Consider the following 21,557-nt stretch of genomic DNA (forward strand, 5'->3'; position numbering starts at 1 on the left):
TGTGAGGCAGGGCTGTGTGATATCTCAGGGGTGAAGGGGTGGCGATGGGAATGAATAAAGGCAGACAGTATGAATTGTGTACATGTGTATATATGTATATGTCTGTGTGTGTATATATATGTATATGTTGAGATGTATAGGTATGTATATTTGCGTGTGTAGACGTGTATGTATATACATGTGTATGTGGGTGGGTTGGGCCATTCTTTCGTCTGTTTCCTTGCACTACCTTGCTAACGCAGGAGACAGTGACAAAGCAAATAAGTAAATATGTATCCCTAGGGATAGGGGAGAAAGAATACTTCCCTCGTATTCCCTGTGTGTCATAGAAGGCGACTATAAGGGGAGGGAGCGGGTGGCTGGAAATCCTCCCCTCTCGTTTTTTTTTTTTATTTTCCAAAAGAAGGAACAGAGAAGGGGGTCAGGTGAGGATATTCCCTCAAAGGCCCAGTCCTCTGTTCCTAACGCTACCTTGCTAATGTGGGAAATGGCGAATATATAAAGGTGAGAACAAAGGAGGTAAGGGGAGTGGGGGAGGAATGGGATGTATTTAGGGAAGCAGTGATGGCTTGCGCAAAAGATGCTTGTGGCATGAGAGGGGTGGGAGGTGGGTTGATTAGAAAGGGTAGTGAGTGGTGGGATAAAGAAGTAAGATTATTAGTGAAAGAGAAGAGAGAGGCATTTGGACGATTTTTGCAGGGAAAAAATGCAAATGAGTGGGAGATGTATAAAAGAAAGAGACAGGAGGTCAAGAGAAAGGTGCAAGAGGTGAAAAAGAGGGCAAATGAGAGTTGGGGTGAGAGAGTATCATTAAATTTTAGGGAAAATAAAAAGATGCTTTGGGAGGAGGTAAATAAAGTGCATAAGACAAGGGAGCAAATGGGAACTTCAGTGAAGGGGGCTAATGGGGAGGTGATAACAAGTAGTGGTGACGTGAGAAGGAGATGGAGTGAGTATTTTAAAGGATTGTTGAATGTGTTTGATGATAGAGTGGCAGATATAGGGTGTTTTGGTCGAGGTGGTGTGCAAAGTGAGAGGGTTAGGGAAAATGATTTGGTAAACAGAGAAGAGGTAGTAAAAGCTTTGCGGAAGATGAAAGCTGGCAAGGCAGCAGGTTTGGATGGTATTGCAGTGGAATTTATTAAAAAAGGGGGTGACTGTATTGTTGACTGGTTGGTAAGGTTATTTAATGTATGTATGACTCATGGTGAGGTGCCTGAGGATTGGTGAAATGCGTGCATAGTGCCATTGTACAAAGGCAAAGGGGATAAGAGTGAGTGCTCAAATTACAGAGGTATAAGTTTGTTGAGTATTCCTGGGAAATTATATGGGAGGGTATTGATTGAGAGGGTGAAGACATGTACAGAGCATCAGATTGGGGAAGAGCAGTGTGGTTTCAGAAGTGATAGAGGATGTGTGGATCAGGTGTTTGCTTTGAAGAATGTATGTGAGAAATACTTAGAAAAGCAAATGGATTTGTATGTAGCATTTATGGATCTGGAGAAGGCATATGATAGAGTTGATAGAGAAGCTCTGTGGAAGGTATTAAGAATATATGGTGTGGGAGGCAAGTTGTTAGAAGCAGTGAAAAGTTTTTATCGAGGATGTAAGGCATGTGTACGTGTAGGAAGAGAGGAAAGTGGTTGGTTCTCAGTGAATGTAGGTTTGCGGCAGGGGTGTGTGATGTTCCCATGGTTGTTTAATTTGTTTATGGATGGGGTTGTTAGGGAGGTGAATGCAAGAGTTTTGGAAAGAGGGGCAAGTATGAAGTCTGTTGTGGATGAGAGAGCTTGGGAAGTGAGTCAGTTGTTGTTCGCTGATGATACAGCGCTGGTGGCTGATTCATGTGAGAAACTGCAGAAGCTGGTGACTGAGTTTGGTAAAGTGTGTGAAAGAAGAAAGTTAAGAGTAAATGTGAATAAGAGCAAGGATATTAGGTACAGTAGGGTTGAGGGTCAAGTCAATTGGGAGGTGAGTTTGAATGGAGAAAAACTGGAGGAAGTGAAGTGTTTCAGATATCTGGGAGTGGATCTGGCAGCGGATGGAACCATGGAAGCGGAAGTGGATCATAGGGTGGGGGAGGGGGCGAAAATTCTGGGAGCCTTGAAGAATGTGTGGAAGTCGAGAACATTATCTCGGAAAGCAAAAATGGGTATGTTTGAAGGAATAGTGGTTCCAACAATGTTGTATGGTTGCGAGGCGTGGGCTATGGATAGAGTTGTGTGCAGGAGGATGGATGTGCTGGAAATGAGATGTTTGAGGACAATGTGTGGTGTGAGGTGGTTTGATCGAGTAAGTAACGTAAGGGTAAGAGAGATGTGTGGAAATAAAAAGAGCGTGGTTGAGAGAGCAGAAGAGGGTATTTTGAAATGGTTTGGGCACATGGAGAGAATGAGTGAGGAAAGATTGACCAAGAGGATATATGTGTCGGAGGTGGAGGGAACGAGGAGAAGAGGGAGACCAAATTGGAGGTGGAAAGATGGAGTGAAAAAGATTTTGTGTGATCGGGGCCTGAACATGCAGGAGGGTGAAAGGAGGGCAAGGAATAGAGTGAATTGGAGCGATGTGGTATACCGGGGTTGATGTGCTGTCAGTGGATTGAATCAAGGCATGTGAAGCGTCTGGGTAAACCATGGAAAGCTGTGTAGGTATGTATATTTGCGTGTGTGGACGTATGTATATACATGTGTATGGGGGTGGGTTGGGCCATTTCTTTCGTCTGTTTCCTTGCGCTACCTCGCAAACGCAGGAGACAGCAAAAAAAAAAAAAAAATATATATATATATATATATATATATTTTTTTTTTTTTTTTTTTTTTTTTTTTTATACTTTGTCGCTGTCTCCCGCGTTTGCGAGGTAGCGCAAGGAAACAGACGAAAGAAATGGCCCAACCGCCCCCATACACATGTACACCATACACATGCCCCCACCCTATATATATATATATATATATATATATATATATATATATATATATATACTTATCTGAAGACATTTTGAATAGATATTGATCAAACTTGCACCCCAGATGCTACAAACAGGGTTCTTCATTAGATTAACTTTTTGTGGTCAGGGTAAGCAGTATGTTCTTGTGTACTGAACTGTTCCTGAATCCTTGCATATGCAGTATCTCCTGACTGAGTGATCAGAAATAGAGCAAACTTATACTAGAAGTACAACATAGTTCTGCACCTGATGAGTTCTGAAAATTGGGGGCAAATGTCAAGATAACAAGGGTTTTGCATACAAATGCTTTAGAGGGATTGTGTACATAATATCTGACACCTAGGTGTATTGAAGTGAACGTTACTTATACTACAGATTCTACATACACAATTTCACATTTGTTTAAGGTTTGGAGGTTAAGGGTCAGAAGTTAGGGATACCTGGTGATATTCATTAGTATTATACAAAACCATATGTAAAGGACATAGATGGCTAAGATATGTTATTTGTTAATCATTTAAGCAAAATTCTCACCTATATTTAAGCCCTTTGTTTATTATTTGATATTAGACTTTGATGTGATTAGCTTTCATTATGAAAGAATTAACCAGCCCATTGATATGTATGCTTCGTGCTTTAAAGGCCTTTGTGGGTGATGTTGCTCTGTGGATTCCCAGGCATATATGCTCTCTGCTTGAAATCTTACTTGTTCCCTTTTATTTCTTTTTGTATGAGCCACCCTAAAAATCAAGCTGACTGTTTGATTGCTCTTTTTAGCCTGTATGTAGGAGGTCTTCTGGAGGGGACTACAAAAGAAGATGTGATGAAAGTTTTCCCTTCTGCAGAAAGAGTTGAAAGAAAAACGTGTTGTGGTAAAATTAAGAGTATTCGCAATGTGTAAGAATTCAGTTGTTTTTGTCATGACCCAATTATGCATGATTATTGGAAGTATAATCAAAGTACTATGTTGTTTATTTTCATATAAAAATGAGGCATTCAAATATGAAAATTATGCATTTTGAAAATAGAAAATGGCAAATGTATGAAGAAAAGTAGAAAATGGAAAAAAGTATATTATTTGTATTATCGTGGCAGATCAAGAGTACATTAATTTACCTTCTTCATGATTTTAGGTTCTGCTACATATATTTTCATAAAGAAGCTGATGTTAAGGAAGCATTACAGCATAATCCATGGAACATCAGAGGCAAGGAAGTATGGGTAGATGAAGCCATTCCAGATATACCAAAGAGACCACAGCTTCGAAGAAAGAGATTCAGACAAGTAAGAGCTTGATATTAAAAGATTTATCAGTTCAAGAAATTATTGTACACCTGTTTTTGAGTAATTATGTAACTATGATTACCTGTTTGTACTGTATGGGGAGGGAGTTGTATTTTCATGGGGCCCCATAATTTGAACGTTTCCTCCTGTCATTTTTTTTTTTTTTTTTATACTTTGTCGCTGTCTCCCGCGTTTGCGAGGTAGCGCAAGGAAACAGACGAAAGAAATGGCCCAACCCCCCCCCCATACACATGTACATACACACGTCCACACACGCAAATATACATACCTACACAGCTTTCCATGGTTTACCCCAGACGCTTCACATGCCTTGATTCAATCCACTGACAGCACGTCAACCCCTGTATACCACATCGCTCCAATTCACTCTATTCCTTGCCCTCCTTTCACCCTCCTGCAAGTTCAGGCCCCGATCACACAAAATCTTTTTCACTCCATCTTTCCACCTCCAATTTGGTCTCCCTCTTCTCCTCGTTCCCTCCACCTCCGACACATATATCCTCTTGGTCAATCTTTCCTCACTCATTCTCTCCATGTGCCCAAACCATTTCAAAACACCCTCTTCTGCTCTCTCAACCACGCTCTTTTTATTTCCACACATCTCTCTTACCCTTACGTTACTTACTCGATCAAACCACCTCACACCACACATTGTCCTCAAACATCTCATTTCCAGCACATCCATCCTCCTGCGCACATCTCTATCCATAGCCCACGCCTCACAACCATACAACATTGTTGGAACCACTATTCCTTCAAACATACCCATTTTTGCTTTCCGAGATAATGTTCTCGACTTCCACACATTTTTCAAGGCTCCCAAAATTTTCGCCCCCTCCCCCACCCTATGATCCACTTCCGCTTCCATGGTTCCATCCGCCTGACAGATCCACTCCCAGATATCTAAAACACTTCACTTCCTCCAGTTTTTCTCCATTCAAACTCACCTCCCAATTGACTTGACCCTCACCCCTACTGTACCTAATAACCTTGCTCCTGTCATATAACCTTTTAAACTAATGTATGATGTTTATGCTTGCCACATTGTCTATCAGTTTATTCCATCCATCCACCACCCGCATGCTTTAGAAGTACTTCTTTACATTACATTTTTAAAGAAATTTCTTAAAAGGTTCTCTCCACACTTATGCATAGTTTTACACTGATTTACAATGACTTTATAGTGCAATATTATCTTTGGTGCATTTACATCTACAAAGATATTTCAACTAGAAATTTCAAGACAAAAGACATAGCTGGCTCTTTCCCTTCCATTTTGTGAAATGCACCCGAATGGTCACCACATGAACAAGCTTGGTTTCCTTGTTTTAATGCAATTGCAGTGACTTTTATGAAACAAAGGCCTGTCATTTTCTATTAGATTATGGCAGGTAAGATTACTGTCATTGTTTTATGTGCTAAGAGATCCAGGGAACACCTCAGCTGCTGAACAGCTGAAAATTGTTGGGCGTCATGAGCATAGGGAGAGTAGCATGTATCTCATACGAACCCTGTTTCAGACCAGTAGTTATTCAAGTAACTCTAGGTGACCCTGGCATTAATTCTTTTTGATTTAGAGTGGTCTTTGCTTCTCCCTGGACCCCTCTAATAGATCCTCGAAGGAATGTTTCCTTGAAAAATTTGGATGTGATGAAATGACCACTCTTAAAATGGGGGTTTATTGTAATTGAATAAGTAGGGTTTATCAGATTTTTTGGCAAAAGGATTAATACAGTTAGAAGAAGTCTTAAAGTATGAGGAAATTATTTTTGGTTGTATCAAATGAAAATTCACTATTGCCACTTCTCTTAAAATATAATGAATTAAATCTTTTTTCATGTTCAGTGATAGAGATCAGTATTATATTAAGCATTCTTCCCAGTATTTTTTACAGGAGGGTTTCCTAATCTAGTTTGTGTTCTGTTGTGCTCTGATAAAACTATTTTATGCATTAAAACATTTATTCTTAATGATTGATATTGATTATTACTATATTTTACCTTTCTGGTACTTTTAATAGTGTTTAGGCTAATTGTGTGATCAGTTGTATTTATTATTTGAAGCATTTATTTCATCCAGTATGTTTTGTGTAATTTTATTAATGATCAGTTTTATGTCTAATTTTAGGAAGCTTGAAAGAGTGGCTTGCAGACTAATCTAGTACTTTGATTCCTATGACAGCAACAGTGCAGTGCCCAGTTTCCCAAGTACAATCATTACCAGTATGGATCTGACAGTTATGAGTACAACTACAAGAACAACCAGCAGTACCACTACAGAGATGACTTTACATACCCTCAGCGCAACTACTGTGATAAATTAAAACCCACATTTGGTAACAAAAATCCACTTAGCAGATATGAAAAGTTTGCTGCATATAACTGGTATGTTGCTACATTCTTTAATGTATGCTTAATCAGAATCATATTTAAGAGGTAAACTTTTTTTTTTTTTTTTTTTTTTTTTTTTTTTTTTTTTGCCGCTGTCTCCCGCGTTTGCGAGGTAGCGCAAGGAAACAGACGAAAGAAATGGCCCAACCCACCCCCATACACATGTATATACATACGTCCACACACGCAAATATACATACCTACACAGCTTTCCATGGTTTACCCCAGACGCTTCACATGCCTTGATTCAATCCACTGACAGCACGTCAACCCCGGTATACCACATCGCTCCAATTCACTCTATTCCTTGCCCTCCTTTCACCCTCCTGCATGTTCAGGCCCCGATCACACAAAATCTTTTTCACTCCATCTTTCCACCTCCAATTTGGTCTCCCTCTTCTCCTCGTTCCCTCCACCTCCGACACATATATCCTCTTGGTCAATCTTTCCTCACTCATTCTCTCCATGTGCCCGAACCATTTCAAAACACCCTCTTCTGCTCTCTCAACCACGCTCTTTTTATTTCCACACATCTCTCGTACCCTTACGTTACTTACTCGATCAAACCACCTCACACCACACATTGTCCTCAAACATCTCATTTCCAGCACATCCATCCTCCTGCGCACAACTCTATCCATAGCCCACGCCTCGCAACCATACAACATTGTTGGAACCACTATTCCTTCAAACATACCCATTTTTGCTTTCCGAGATAATGTTCTCGACTTCCACACATTCTTCAAGGCTCCCAGAATTTTCGCCCCCTCCCCTACCCTATGATCCACTTCCACTTCCATGGTTCCATCCGCTGCCAGATCCACTCCCAGATATCTAAAACACTTCACTTCCTCCAGTTTTTCTCCATTCAAACTCACCTCCCAATTGACTTGACCCTCAACCCTGCTGTACCTAATAACCTTGCTCTTATTCACATTTACTCTTAACTTTCTTCTTTCACACACTTTACCAAACTCAGTCACCAGCTTCTGCAGTTTCACACATGAATCAGCCACCAGCGCTGTATCATCAGCGAACAACAACTGACTCACTTCCCAAGCTCTCTCATCCACAACAGACTTCATACTTGCCCCTCTTTCCAAAACTCTTGCATTCACCTCCCTAACCACCCCATCCATAAACAAATTAAACAACCATGGAGACATCACACACCCCTGCCGCAAACCTACATTCACTGAGAACCAATCACTTTCCTCTCTTCCTACACGTACACATGCCTTACATCCTCGATAAAAACTTTTCACTGCTTCTAACAACTTGCCTCCCACACCATATATTCTTAATACCTTCCACAGAGCATCTCTATCAACTCTATCATATGCCTTCTCCAGATCCATAAATGCTACATACAAATCCATTTGCTTTTCTAAGTATTTCTCACATACATTCTTCAAAGCAAACACCTGATCCACACATCCTCTACCACTTCTGAAACCACACTGCTCTTCCCCAATCTGATGCTCTGTACATGCCTTCACCCTCTCAATCAATATCCTCCCATATAATTTACCAGGAATACTCAACAAACTTATACCTCTGTAATTTGAGCACTCACTCTTATCCCCTTTGCCTTTGTACAATGGCACTATGCACGCATTCCGCCAATCCTCAGGCACCTCACCATGAGTCATACATACATTAAATAACCTTACCAACCAGTCAACAATACAGTCACCCCCTTTTTTAATAAATTCCACTGCAATGCCATCCAAACCTGCTGCCTTGCCGGCTTTCATCTTCCGCAAAGCTTTTACTACCTCTTCTCTGTTTACCAAATCATTTTCCCTAACCCTCTCACTTTGCACACCACCTCGACCAAAACACCCTATATCTGCCACTCTATCATCAAACACATTCAACAAACCTTCAAAATACTCACTCCATCTCCTTCTCACATCACCACTACTTGTTATCACCTCCCCATTTGCGCCCTTCACTGAAGTTCCCATTTGCTCCCTTGTCTTACGCACTTTATTTACCTCCTTCCAGAACATCTTTTTATTCTCCCTAAAATTTAATGATACTCTCTCACCCCAACTCTCATTTGCCCTTTTTTTCACCTCTTGCACCTTTCTCTTGACCTCCTGTCTCTTTCTTTTATACATCTCCCACTCAATTTCATTTTTTCCCTGCAAAAATTGTCCAAATGCCTCTCTCTTCTCTTTCACTAATACTCTTACTTCTTCATCCCACCACTCACTACCCTTTCTAATCAACCCACCTCCCACTCTTCTCATGCCACAAGCATCTTTTGCGCAATCCATCACTGATTCCCTAAATACATCCCATTCCTCCCCCACTCCCCTTACTTCCATTGTTCTCACCTTTTTCCATTCTGTACTCAGTCTCTCCTGGTACTTCCTCACACAAGTCTCCTTCCCAAGCTCACTTACTCTCACCACCCTCTTCACCCCAACATTCACTCTTCTTTTCTGAAAACCCATACAAATCTTCACCTTAGCCTCCACAAGATAATGATCAGACATCCCTCCAGTTGCACCTCTCAGCACATTAACATCCAAAAGTCTCTCTTTCGCGCGCCTGTCAATTAACACGTAATCCAATAACGCTCTCTGGCCATCTCTCCTACTTACATAAGTATACTTATGTATATCTCGCTTTTTAAACCAGGTATTCCCAATCATCAGTCCTTTTTCAGCACATAAATGTACAAGCTCTTCACCATTTCCATTTACAACACAGAACACCCCATGTATACCAATTATTCCCTCAACTGCCACATTACTCACCTTTGCATTCAAATCACCCATCACTATAATCTGGTCTCGTGCATCAAAACCACTAACACACTCATTCAGCTTCTCCCCTCCTTGTATTTTTTTAACTTTCTAAAATGGGAAACAGAAGAAGGAGTCACGCGGGGAGTGCTCATCCTCCTCGAAGGCTCAGATTGGGGTGCCTAAATGTGTGTGGATGTAACCAAGATGTGAAAAAAGGAGAGATAGGTAGTATGTTTGAGGAAAGGAACCTGGATGTTTTGGCTCTGAGTGAAACGAAGCTCAAGGGTAAAGGGGAAGAGTGGTTTGGGAATGTCTTGGGAGTAAAGTCAGGGGTTAGTGAGAAGACAAGAGCAAGGGAAGGAGTAGCAATACTCCTGAAACAGGAGTTGTGGGAGTATGTGATAGAATGTAAGAAAGTAAATTCTCGATTAATATGGGTAAAACTGAAAGTTGATGGAGAGAGATGGGCGATTATTGGTGCATATGCACCTGGGCATGAGAAGAAAGATCATGAGAGGTAAACTTATTTACTGAATTAAATATTTTGTATTAGAAATAGTTCTTTGAACCTTTCAGATTAATGTATATTTATTGACACTCTCATGTATTTAGAGAATTTACTTCTCATGACTATATTAAACTATAGGGTGACTATTTTAGAAACTGAAATATCACCAGTGTTAAATATTTAATACTTCAAACATACAGGATAAGGTTCCAAAATGCATTTCCCCTCTATCCTCAGATATTTTTATTTTCATTTCATAAGTTATCATGGACTGTGATAGCACCCCCATTTTGTTTATATTTACTTGTATAGAACTGCAGTATGCAGTATGTAGTGGGAGCTTTTGCATCAGGGAGCCCTCCACTTTTTAGAAGACAGAAGGTATAGTTTTGACAAGAGGATGTATTTATCATTTGCAACACAGTTTCTTTATAATCATACTTTTAGTACACTGATCACGGTGATTCATTGATAGACTTAAAGCATTTAAGTGGTAACATTAAAAGTATAACAAGGCTTGCAAATTCTTTATTCTAATTTTTTCATTTGTTTCCTTGCAGGTGAGTGTGGATGAAAAACTATGTGGACAAAGACAAAATTAGATAGCAAGACTGAAATGACGGTGATATTGAAGATTCGTATGTTTCTGACCCTGGCTCCAAAATTTCAAATGAGAAGTGATCTTACATGACATTTTTTGAGATGGGGAATAAAGGGGAAAGAATACTTCCCACATATTCCCTGCATGTCGTAGAAGGCGACTAAAAGGGGAGAGAGCGGGGGGGCCTGCTTTTAATTTTCCCAAAGAAGGAACAGAGAAGGGGGCCAAGTGAGGATATTCCCTCTAAGGCTTAGTCCTCTGTTCTTAATGCTACCTCGCTAACACGGGAAATGGCAAAAATGGATAAAAAAGATATTATTATTATTATTATACTTATTATCCATAGTGCCAGGATACAGACAAAGAATGGTCCATCCACTCATATACACATGTATACATAAACACCCATACACACACACACATATATATACATATACATATCAACATATACACACATACATACACCTACACAGACATTCCTATGAGTCCATTGGGAAAAATGAAAAAGATAAGTTCATTTTTCCCTGTGGACTCATAGGAATATACTTGATCATGTGCAAAATTGTAATCCTTTCCAATGCACAAACACATACATATATACTCATGTACATATTCATACTTGCCTTCATCCATTCCCGGTGCTACCCCGCCCCACAGGAAACAGCATGGCTACCCTCTGCTTCAGCAAGGTAGCACTAGGAAAACAGACAAAAAAGGCCACATTCGTTCACACTCAGTCTCTAGGTGTCATGTGCAGTGCACTGAAACCTGCAGCTCCCTATCTGCATCCAGGCCCCACCGACCTTTCCATGGTTTACACCAGACGTTTCACATGCCCTGGTTCAGTCCATTGACAGCACATTGACCCCAGTGTACCACATCATTCCAATTCACTCTATTCCTTGCTCACCTTTCACCCTCCTGTATGTTCAGGCCCTGATCGCTCAAAATATTTTTTACCCCATCCTTCCCCCTTCAGTTTGGTCTCCCACTTCTTTTTCCCTCCACCTCTGACACATATATCTTCTTTGTCAGTCTTTCCTCACTCATTCTCTCCATATGTCCAAACCATTTCAACACACCCTTTTCTGCTCTCTCAACCAGTCTTTTTATTTCCACACGTCTCTCTTAACCTTTCGTTACTTACTCAATCAAACCACCTCACACCACACATTGTTGTCAAACATTTTATTTCTGACACACCCTTCCTCCTCTGTACAGCCCTATTTATAGCCCATTCCTCACAACCATATAACATTGTTGGAACTATTCCTTCAAACATACCCATTTTTGCTCTCCGAGATGATGTTTTCTCCTTCCACTCATTATTCCTCGCTCCCAGAACCTTCACCCCCTCCCCCACCTTGTGACTCACATCTGCTTCCATTCACTGCTAAGTCCTTTCCCAGGTATCTGAAACACCTCACTTCCTCCTATTTTTCTCCATTCAAACTTATATCCTTGTAAACTTGTCCCTCAACCCTACTGAGCCTAATAACCTTGCTTTTATTCACATTTACTCTCAACTTTTTCCTTTCACACACTTTTCCAAACTTAGTCACCAACTTCTGCAGTTTCTCACTCGAAGCAGCCACTAGAGCTGTATCATCAGCGAACAACAACTGACTCACTTTCCAGGCCCATTCATCCCCAGTGGACTGCATACTCGCTCCTCTCTCCAAAACTTACATTTACCTCCCTAACCATCCCATCCATAAACAAATTTAACAACCATGGGGACGTCACACACTCCTGCTGCAGAACAACATTCATTGGGAATTAATCATTCTCCTCTCTTCCTACTCGTACACATGCCTTACATCCTTGGTAAAAACTTTTCATGGCTTCTGGCAACTTACCTCCCACACCATGTACTCTTAAGACCTTCCACAAAGCATCTCTATCAACCCCATCATATGCCTTCTCCAGATCCATAAATGCCACGAACAGATCCATCTGTTTTTCTAAGTATTTCTCACACACATTCTTCAAAGCAAACATCTGATCCACATGTCCTCTAATACTTATGAAAACACTATACTCTTCCCCAATCTGATGATCTGTATATGCTTTCTTCCTCTCGGTCAATAACCACCCATATAATTTCCCAGGAATACTCAACAGACTTATGCCTTTGTAGTTTGAACACTCACCTTGATCCCCTTTGCCTTTGTATAATGGCACTGTACATGCATTCTGCCAATCCTGAGGCACTTCACCATGATCCATACATACATTGAATATCCTTACCAACCAATCAGCAACACAGTCACCCATTGAATATCCTTACCAACCAATCAGCAACAGTCACCCCCTTTTATGATAAATTCTACTTCAGTACCATCCAAAGCCACTGACTTGCCAGATTTCATCTTCTGCAGTGCTTTCACCACCTCTTCTCTCTTAATCAAACCATTCTCCCTGACTCTCACTTCGCACACCACCCCGACCAAAACACCTTATATCTGCCACCCTATCATCAAATACATTCAACAGACCTTCAAAATACTCACTCCATTTACTTCTCACTTCATCACTACCTGTTATTACTTCCCCACTTGCTCCCTTCACAGATGTTCCCATTTGTTCTCTTGTTTATGCATGTTATTTACCTCCTTCCAAAACATCTTTTTATTCTCCCTAAAGTTTAATACTCTCTCTCATGCCAACTCTCATGTGCCCTCTTTTTCAACCCATGCACCTTTCTCTTAACCTCCTGCCACTTTCTTTTATACATGTCCCCTTCATTTGCACTCCTTCCTTGAAAGTATTGTGTAAATGCCTCTCTTTTCTCTTTGACTTACGACTTTACTTCTTCATCCCACCACTCGCAACCCTTTCTAATCTGCCCACCTCTCACCTTTCTCATGCTACATGCATCTTTTGCACAAGCTATCACTGCTTTCCTAAATACATTCTATTCCCCACCCATTTCCCTCATGTCATATTCTCTCACCTTTTGCCATTGTAAACTCAATCTCTCCCGGTACTTCCTCATACAAGTCTCCTTTCCAGGCTCACTTACTCTCACCACTCTCTTCTCCCCAACATTCTTTCTTCTTTTTTGAAAACCTCTACAAATTTTCACCTTCGCCTCCACAAGATAGTGATCAGACATCCCTCCAGCTGCCCCTATCAGTACATTAACATCCAAAAGTCTCTCTTTTACACACTGAGAAACAGACAATGAATGACCCATCCACTCATATATACATATATATACATAAATGCCTGTACACATACATATACATACACATGCGCAGACATATACATATATACACATGTACATATTCATACTTGCTTGCCTTCAATCCATTCCCAGCAGCACCCCACCCCACAGAAAACAGCATTACTGCCTGTTGCTTTAGCAAGGTAGCACCAGGAAAATAGACGAAGGCCACATTCGTTCACATTCAGTCTCTAGCTGTCATGTGTAATGCATCAAAACTGCTTTAATATCCAATGAATTTGTTTATATTACAGGAAATTTGTTGTACAAACAGTATTATAACCAACTTGAAGTATTTCACATTGGTATGATGTTGGCTCAGTTAAAGGGCTCTCTTATTTACTGTTTTTTTACAGTAAAATAAAGATATTTCTGCAATAGTAGTTTCATCATAGTCATCACTGTATGGTGTAATTCTGATGAGCCCTTTTATTACTGTGGAGTGGTAGTGAGAACAGTAGCACCTCCTTCGATTATGTTTGATGTAAGCATATTTTGAAATTGATTTAGGGAGATACTATTGATGATGGGGCAACCATAATGCTTGATTCAGCTACTAGTGAAGTCCTCTGCATTTAAAGTGAAACAGACCCAAACATCCCTTAGACGTATAGAAAACTTCATCCAGTAAAGGATGGTATAAATTCTTCACATTGCCATGAGATTTTATAGGATCATTAGCCATACTTGAGATGAAAATGAAAAAACAAACATAGGAATATCAAGGGTAATGTACATGACAAGCATTTAATTCTTATGTAATAGTATAAGGCAAAAATACATGATGAGTAAGTCTAGCATCACCAGTGGGGAAAAGAAAAAACTAAAGGCTCTGGAAGCTGGCCACATCCACCAGGTGAAACCACAAGATCATAAAATGTCATGAATGATGTGAGTGTGGGGCAATTGACCAAAGAGTGTTTGGTGTCTTGTTCTTGGTAGTTACATCATGGGCATGCCCCTCATATATATATTGTTGAGTATTCCTGGTAAATTATATGGGAGGGTATTGATTGAGAGGGTGAAGGCATGTACAGAGCATCAGATTGGGGAAGAGCAGTGTGGTTTCAGAAGTGGTAGGGGATGTGTGGATCAGGTGTTTGCTTTGAAGAATGTATGTGAGAAATACTTAGAAAAGCAAATGGATTTGTATGTAGCATTTATGGATCTGGAGAAGGCATATGATAGAGTTGATAGAGATGCTCTGTGGAAGGTATTAAGAATATATGGTGTGGGAGGCAAGTTATTAGAAGCAGTGAAAAGTTTTTATCGAGGATGTATGGCATGTGTTCGTTTAGGAAGAGAGGAAAGTGATTGGTTCTCAGTGAATGTAGGTTTGCGGCAGGGGTGTGTGATGTCTCCATGGTTGTTTAATTTGTTTATGGATGGGGTTGTTAGGGAGGTAAATACAAGAGTCTTTGAAAGAGGGGCAAGTATGAAGTCTGTTGGGGATGAGAGAGCTTGGGAAGTGAGTCAGTTGTTGTTCGCTGATGATACAGCGCTGGTGGCTGATTCATGTGAGAAACTGCAGAGGCTGGTGACTGAGTTTGGTAAAGTGTGTGAAAGAAGAAAGTTAAGAGTAAATGTGAATAAGAGCAAGGTTATTAGGTACAGTAGGGTTAAGGGTCAAGTCAGTTGGGAGGTAAGTTTGAATGGAGAAAAACTGGAGGAAGTAAGGTGTTTTAGATATCTGGGAGTGGATCTGGCAGCGGATGGAACCATGGAAGCGGAAGTGAATCATAGGGTGGGGGAGGGGCGAAAATCCTGGGAGCCTTGAAGAATGTGTGGAAGTCGAGGACATTATCTCGGAAAGCAAAAATGGGTATGTTTGAAGGAATAGTGGTTCCAACAATGTTGTATGGTTGCGAGGCGTGGGCTATGGATAGAGTTGTGCGCAGGAGGATGGATGTGCTGGAAATGAGATGTTTGAGGACAATGTGTGGTGTGAGGTGGTTTGATCGAGTAAGTAACGTAAGGGTAAGAGAGATGTGTGGAAATAAAAAGAGCGTGGTTGAGAGAGCAGAAGAGGGTGTTTTGAAATGGTTTGGGCACATGGAGAGAATGAGTGAGGAAAGATTGACCAAGAGGATATATGTGTCGGAGGTGGAGGGAACGAGAAGTGGGAGACCAAATTGGAGGTGGAAAGATGGAGTGAAAAAGATTTTGTGTGATCGGGGCCTGAACATGCAGGAGGATGAAAAGAGGGCAAGGAATAGAGTGAATTGGATTGATGTGTATACCGGGGTTGACGTGCTGTCAGTGGATTGAATCAGGGCATGTGAAGCGTCTGGGGTAAACCATGGAAAGCTGTGTAGGTATGTATATTTGCGTGTGTGGACGTATGTATATACATGTGTATGGGGGTGGGTTGGGCCATTTCTTTCGTCTGTTTCCTTGCACTACCTCGCAAACGCGGGAGACAGCGACAAAGCAAAAATATATATATTTATATTATTTTTATTATACTTTGTCGCTGTCTCCCACGTTTGCGAGGTAGCGCAAGGAAACAGACGAAAGAAATGGCCCAACCCCCCCCACCATACACATGTATATACATACGTCCACACACGCAAATATACATACCTACACAGCTTTCCATGGTTTACCCCAGACGCTTCACATGCCTTGATTCAATCCACTGACAGCACGTCAACCCCGGTATACCACATCGCTCCAATTCACTCTATTCCTTGCCCTCCTTTCACCCTCCTGCATGTTCAGGCCCCGATCACACAAAATCTTTTTCACTCCATCTTTCCACCTCCAATTTGGTCTCCCTCTTCTCCTTGTTCCCTCCACCTCCGACACATATATCCTCTTGGTCAATCTTTCCTCACTCATTCTCTCCATGTGCCCAAACCACTTCAAAACACCCTCTTCTGCTCTCTCAACCACGCTCTTTTTATTTCCACACATCTCTCTTACCCTTACGTTACTCACTCGATCAAACCACCTCACACCACACATTGTCCTCAAACATCTCATTTCCAGCACATCCATCCTCCTGCGCACAACTCTATCCATAGCCCACGCCTCGCAACCATACAACATTGTTGGAACCACTATTCCTTCAAACATACCCATTTTTGCTTTCCGAGATAATGTTCTCGACTTCCACACATTCTTCAAGGCCCCCAGAATTTTCGCCCCCTCCCCCACCCTATGATCCACTTCCGCTTCCATGGTTCCATCCGCTGCCAGATCCACTCCCAGATATCTAAAACACTTCACTTCCTCCAGTTTTTCTCCATTCAAACTCTCCTCCCAATTGACTTGACCCTCAACCCTACTGTACCTAATGATATATATATATATATATATATATATATATATATATATATATATATATATATATTTTGCTTTGTCACTGTCTCCCGCATTTGCGAGGTAGCACAAGGAAACAGCCGAAAGAAATGGCCCAACCCACCCACATACACATGTATATACATACACGTCCACACACGCAAATATACCTACCTATACATCTCAATGTACACATATATATACACACACAGACACATACATATATACCCATGCACACAATTCACACTGTCTGCCTTTATTCATTCCCATCGCCACCTCGCCACACATAGAATACCATCCCCCTCCCCCTCATGTGTGCGAGGTAGCGCTAGGAAAGGACAACAAAGGCCCCATTCGTTCACACTCAGTCTCCAGCTGTCATGCAGTAATGCCCAAAACCACAGCTCCCTTTCCACATCCAGGCCCCACACAACTTTCCATGGTTTACCCCAGACGCTTCACAGGCCCTGATTCAATCCACTGACAGCATGTCAACCCCGGTATACCACATCGATCCAATTCACTCTATTCCTTGCCCGCCTTTCACCCTCCTGCATGTTCAGGCCCCGATCAATCAAAATCTTTTTCACTCCATCTTTCCACCTCCAATTTGGTCTCCCACTTCTCCTCGTTCCCTCCACCTCCGACACACATATCCTCTTGGTCAATCTTTCCTAACTCATTCTCTCCATGTGCCCAAACCATTTCAACTACCCTTTTCTGCTCTCTCAACCACGCTCTTTTTATTTCCACACATCTCTCTTACCCTTACATTACTTACTCGATCAAACCACCTCACACCACACATTGTCCTCAAACATCTCATTTCCAGCAAATCCACCCTCCTGCGCACAACTCTATCCATAGCCCACGCCTCGCAACCATACAACATTGTTGGAACCACTATTCCTTCAAACATACCCATTTTTGATTTCCGAGATAATGTTCTCGACTTCCACACATTCTACAAGGCTCCCAGGATTTTCGCCCCCTCCCCCACCCTATGATTCACTTCCGCTTCCATGGTTCCATCCACTGCCAGATCCACTCCCAGATATCTAAAACACTTTACTTCCTCCAGTTTTTCTCCATTTAAACTTACCTCCCAATTGACTTGACCCTCAACCCTACTGTACCTAATAACCTTGCTCTTATTCACATTTACTCTTAACTTTCTTCTTTCACACACTTTACCAAACTCAGTCACCAGCTTCTGCAGTTTCTCACATGATCAGCCACCAGCGCTGTATCATCAGCGAACAACAACTGACTCACTTCCCAAGCTCTCTCATCCACAACAGACTTCATACTTGCCCCTCTTTCCAAAACTCTTGTATTCACCTCCCTAACAACCCCATCCATAAACAAATTAAACAACCATGGAGACATCACACACCCCTGCCTCAAACCTACATTCACTAAGAACCAATCACTTTCCTCTCTTCCTACACGTACACATGCCTTACATCCTTGATAAAAACTTTTCACTGCTTCTAACAACTTGCCTCCCACACCATATATTCTTAATACCTTCCACAGAGCATCTCTATCAACTCTATCATATGCCTTCTCCAGATCCATAAATGCTACATACAAATCCATTTGCTTTTCTAAGTATTTCTCACATACATTCTTCAAAGCAAACACCTGATCCACACAAGATTTACCAAGAGGATATATGTGTCGGAGGTGCAGGGAACAAGGAGAAGTGGGAGACCAAATTGGAGGTGGAAAGATGGAGTGAAAAAGATTTTGAGTGATCGGGGCCTGAACATGCAGGAGGGTGAAATGCGGGCAAGGAATAGAGTGAATTGGATTGATGTGGTATACCGGGGTTGACGTGCTATCAATGGATTGAATCAGGGCATGTGAAGCGTCTGGGGTAAACCATGGAAAGTTGTGTGGGGCCTGGATGTGGAAAGGGAGCTGTGATTTCGGGCATTATTGCATGACAGCTAGAGACTGAGTGTGAACGAATGGGGCCTTTGTTGTCTTTTTCCTAGCACTACCTCGCACACATGAGGAGGGAGGGGGATGGTATTCCATGTGTGGCGAGGTGGCGCTGGGAATGAATAAAGGCAGACAGTGTGAATTGTGTGCATGGGTATATATGTATGTGTCTGTGTGTGTATATATATGTGTAAATTGAGATGTATAGGTATGTATATTTGCGTGTGTGGACGTGTATGTATATACATATGTATGGGGGTGGGTTGGGCCATTTCTTTCGTCTGTTTCCTTGCGCTACCTCGCAAACGCGGGAGACAGCGACAGAGCAAAATAAATAAATAATATATGCCCCTATCCCTGGGGATAGGGGAGAAAGAATTCTTCCCACGTATTCCCTGCGTGTCGTAGAAGGCGACTAAAAGGGAAGGGAGCGGGGGGCTGGAAATCCGTTTTTCATTTTCCAAAAGAAGGAACAGAGAAGGGAGCCAAGTGAGGATGTTCCCTCAAAGGCTCAGTCCTCTGTTCTTAACGCTACCTCGCTAATGTGGGAAATAGCGAATAGTAAAAAAAAATATATATATATATATATATATATATATATATTCAAAGGCACTATATGCCTATGGTTTATGTGAGTACAAGCTTATGATGCTCATGGGTTAAAATCATTGTACATAAGGTTGTTGATACCAGTGGTTTTAACGATATAAGTACCAGCAACCTGCCTCAGGTTATCTCGAGGGAAGGATGTTCTTAGTCTTCCTGGCTGCCACTTCATTTTGGGAATTTCACTTCTGGGCACTGTATTTACTCCACCTGTGCTTCAAGATGGTTAGTTCTTACCTTCTGAGAAGAAAAAAGCTCAAATTCTTGCCTGGAAGCAAGAAATTGTGATTGCACATGAGATTCTGGGTGCATTGGGAACTCAGAATGCTCGATCAGGTGGTTGCTTCCTACACTTCATCAATGCCTCGCCTCATTCAGTAGATCAAGATCGTATGGACCCAAAATATGGATCTAGAATGCTTCTGGAACCTTGCCATATCCATGCCCAGATGTTGGCAGATGATAATCAAGGCCAAAAGAGAGATGACAAAGTACTAAAAGTAAGTGTGATATCACCTTTGTGGATGATGTTTGTTAAATTGGTTTTTTTAATGTATTGGAAGGATCTTTATTTCATTGTGTAAGTGTTAAGCGCTTGGTTGCTGGGCATTTAATGTTTGCCCTGCTTGGTCCATTTTGTGTTGTTTTCAGTTTATGTTGCTTTTGAGGACAGCCAGGCAGGTAAGGCATAGTCTAGGGTGGATGGAACGAATTCTTTGTAAGGACTCTTTATCTTGTTCAAATTTGGTACCAATTAGTATTCTGAAGGCATTTAGTTTGTATGTTGCTTTTGTTTGTCTGTCATGGGGAGGGAATGTCATGTTATGTTGTATGTAATGACCTAGAACAGTTGTTTTGCTGAGTCAGAGCAATTATCTGCCCAAGTTCCTGGAGGGTGTAGGCTTGTTTCATGTCTGTCTGGGGTTAAAATGGTGATTGAAAACTTTTGTGCAGATGCTGACATTCTTTTCCGATTGTGTAATGTTGTGCTGTGTGCTTGTTGTTGCTACTGTTGCCACTAGAGTCCCATATTAGAAAATAGTTTAGGAACAAACTGTCTGTTGGCAATTATCAGAATAGGTTTCAATTATTTAGGTAAGAAACATTTAGCAGGCTGTTCAGATCAAATCCTAAATGAACCCAAAACTAGAATACAATAGTTTTCAAGTATTTGGATAAGAATCATGTAGCAAGTTTTTCAAATTCTAAATGAAGCCAAAACTAGAATGTGCTTCATGGTTTGATTACCTCACCTAAAGAAGCACAAAGAGCATTTAGAGAAGCTTCAGAGGAGGGCAGCAAGGATGGTACTAGAATTAAGAGTGCTAAGCTCCAGGAAAAGGCTAGATGCTTTAAATTTAACCCCCCCCCCCCCCCCCCCCCCCCCCCCCCCCCCCCGACACAGAGACACACACATAGCCTGGGGATGGGAAGAAAGAATTCTTCCCATGTATTCCCTGCGGGTCATAGAAGGTGACTGAAAGGGAAGGGAACAGAGGACTGGAAATCCTCCCCTCCCATTTTTAATTTTCCAAAAGGGAACAGAGAAGGGTGCCAGGTGAGGATATTTCCTCTAAGGCTCAGTCCTCTGTTCTTAATGCTACCTCACTAATATATGTATATATGTATGGATTTGTATGCAGCATTCATGGATCTGGAGAAGGCATATGATAGAGATGCTTTGTGGAAGGTGTTAAGAGTATATGGTGTGGAAGTTAAGTTGCTAGAAGCAGTGAAAAGTTTTTACCAAGAATGTATGGCATGTGTATGAGTAGGAAGAGAGGAAAGTGACTGGTTCCCAGTGAATATTAGTTTGCCTCAGGGGTGCGTGATGCCTCTATGGTTGTTTAATTTGAGTATGGATGAGGTTGTTAGGGAGGTGAATGCAAGAGTTTTAGAGAGAGGGGCAAGTATACAGTCTGTTGTGGGTGAAAGGGCTTGAGAAGTGAGTCAGTT

General features: G+C 41.5%; 1 protein-coding gene across 2 annotated transcripts in view; it reads left to right on the forward strand.

Moving 5' to 3' along the window:
• LOC139753998 (uncharacterized) overlaps positions 1–14,088 on the forward strand; it is a 74,251-nt gene extending 60,163 nt beyond the window's left edge. For both annotated transcript variants that reach the window (XM_071670955.1, XM_071670964.1), the window contains exons 16-19: positions 3,725–3,844; positions 4,081–4,231; positions 6,434–6,636; positions 10,473–14,088. In XM_071670955.1, coding sequence (XP_071527056.1) covers positions 3,725–3,844; positions 4,081–4,231; positions 6,434–6,636; positions 10,473–10,476 — 478 coding nt within the window. In that variant the 3' untranslated portion in view covers positions 10,477–14,088. The remainder of the gene's footprint in view (positions 1–3,724; positions 3,845–4,080; positions 4,232–6,433; positions 6,637–10,472) is intronic.
• Positions 14,089–21,557: the final 7,469 nt, after the last annotated feature.

Source organism: Panulirus ornatus, chromosome 2 (assembly GCF_036320965.1).
Source record: "Panulirus ornatus isolate Po-2019 chromosome 2, ASM3632096v1, whole genome shotgun sequence".
NCBI lineage: Eukaryota > Metazoa > Arthropoda > Malacostraca > Decapoda > Palinuridae > Panulirus > Panulirus ornatus.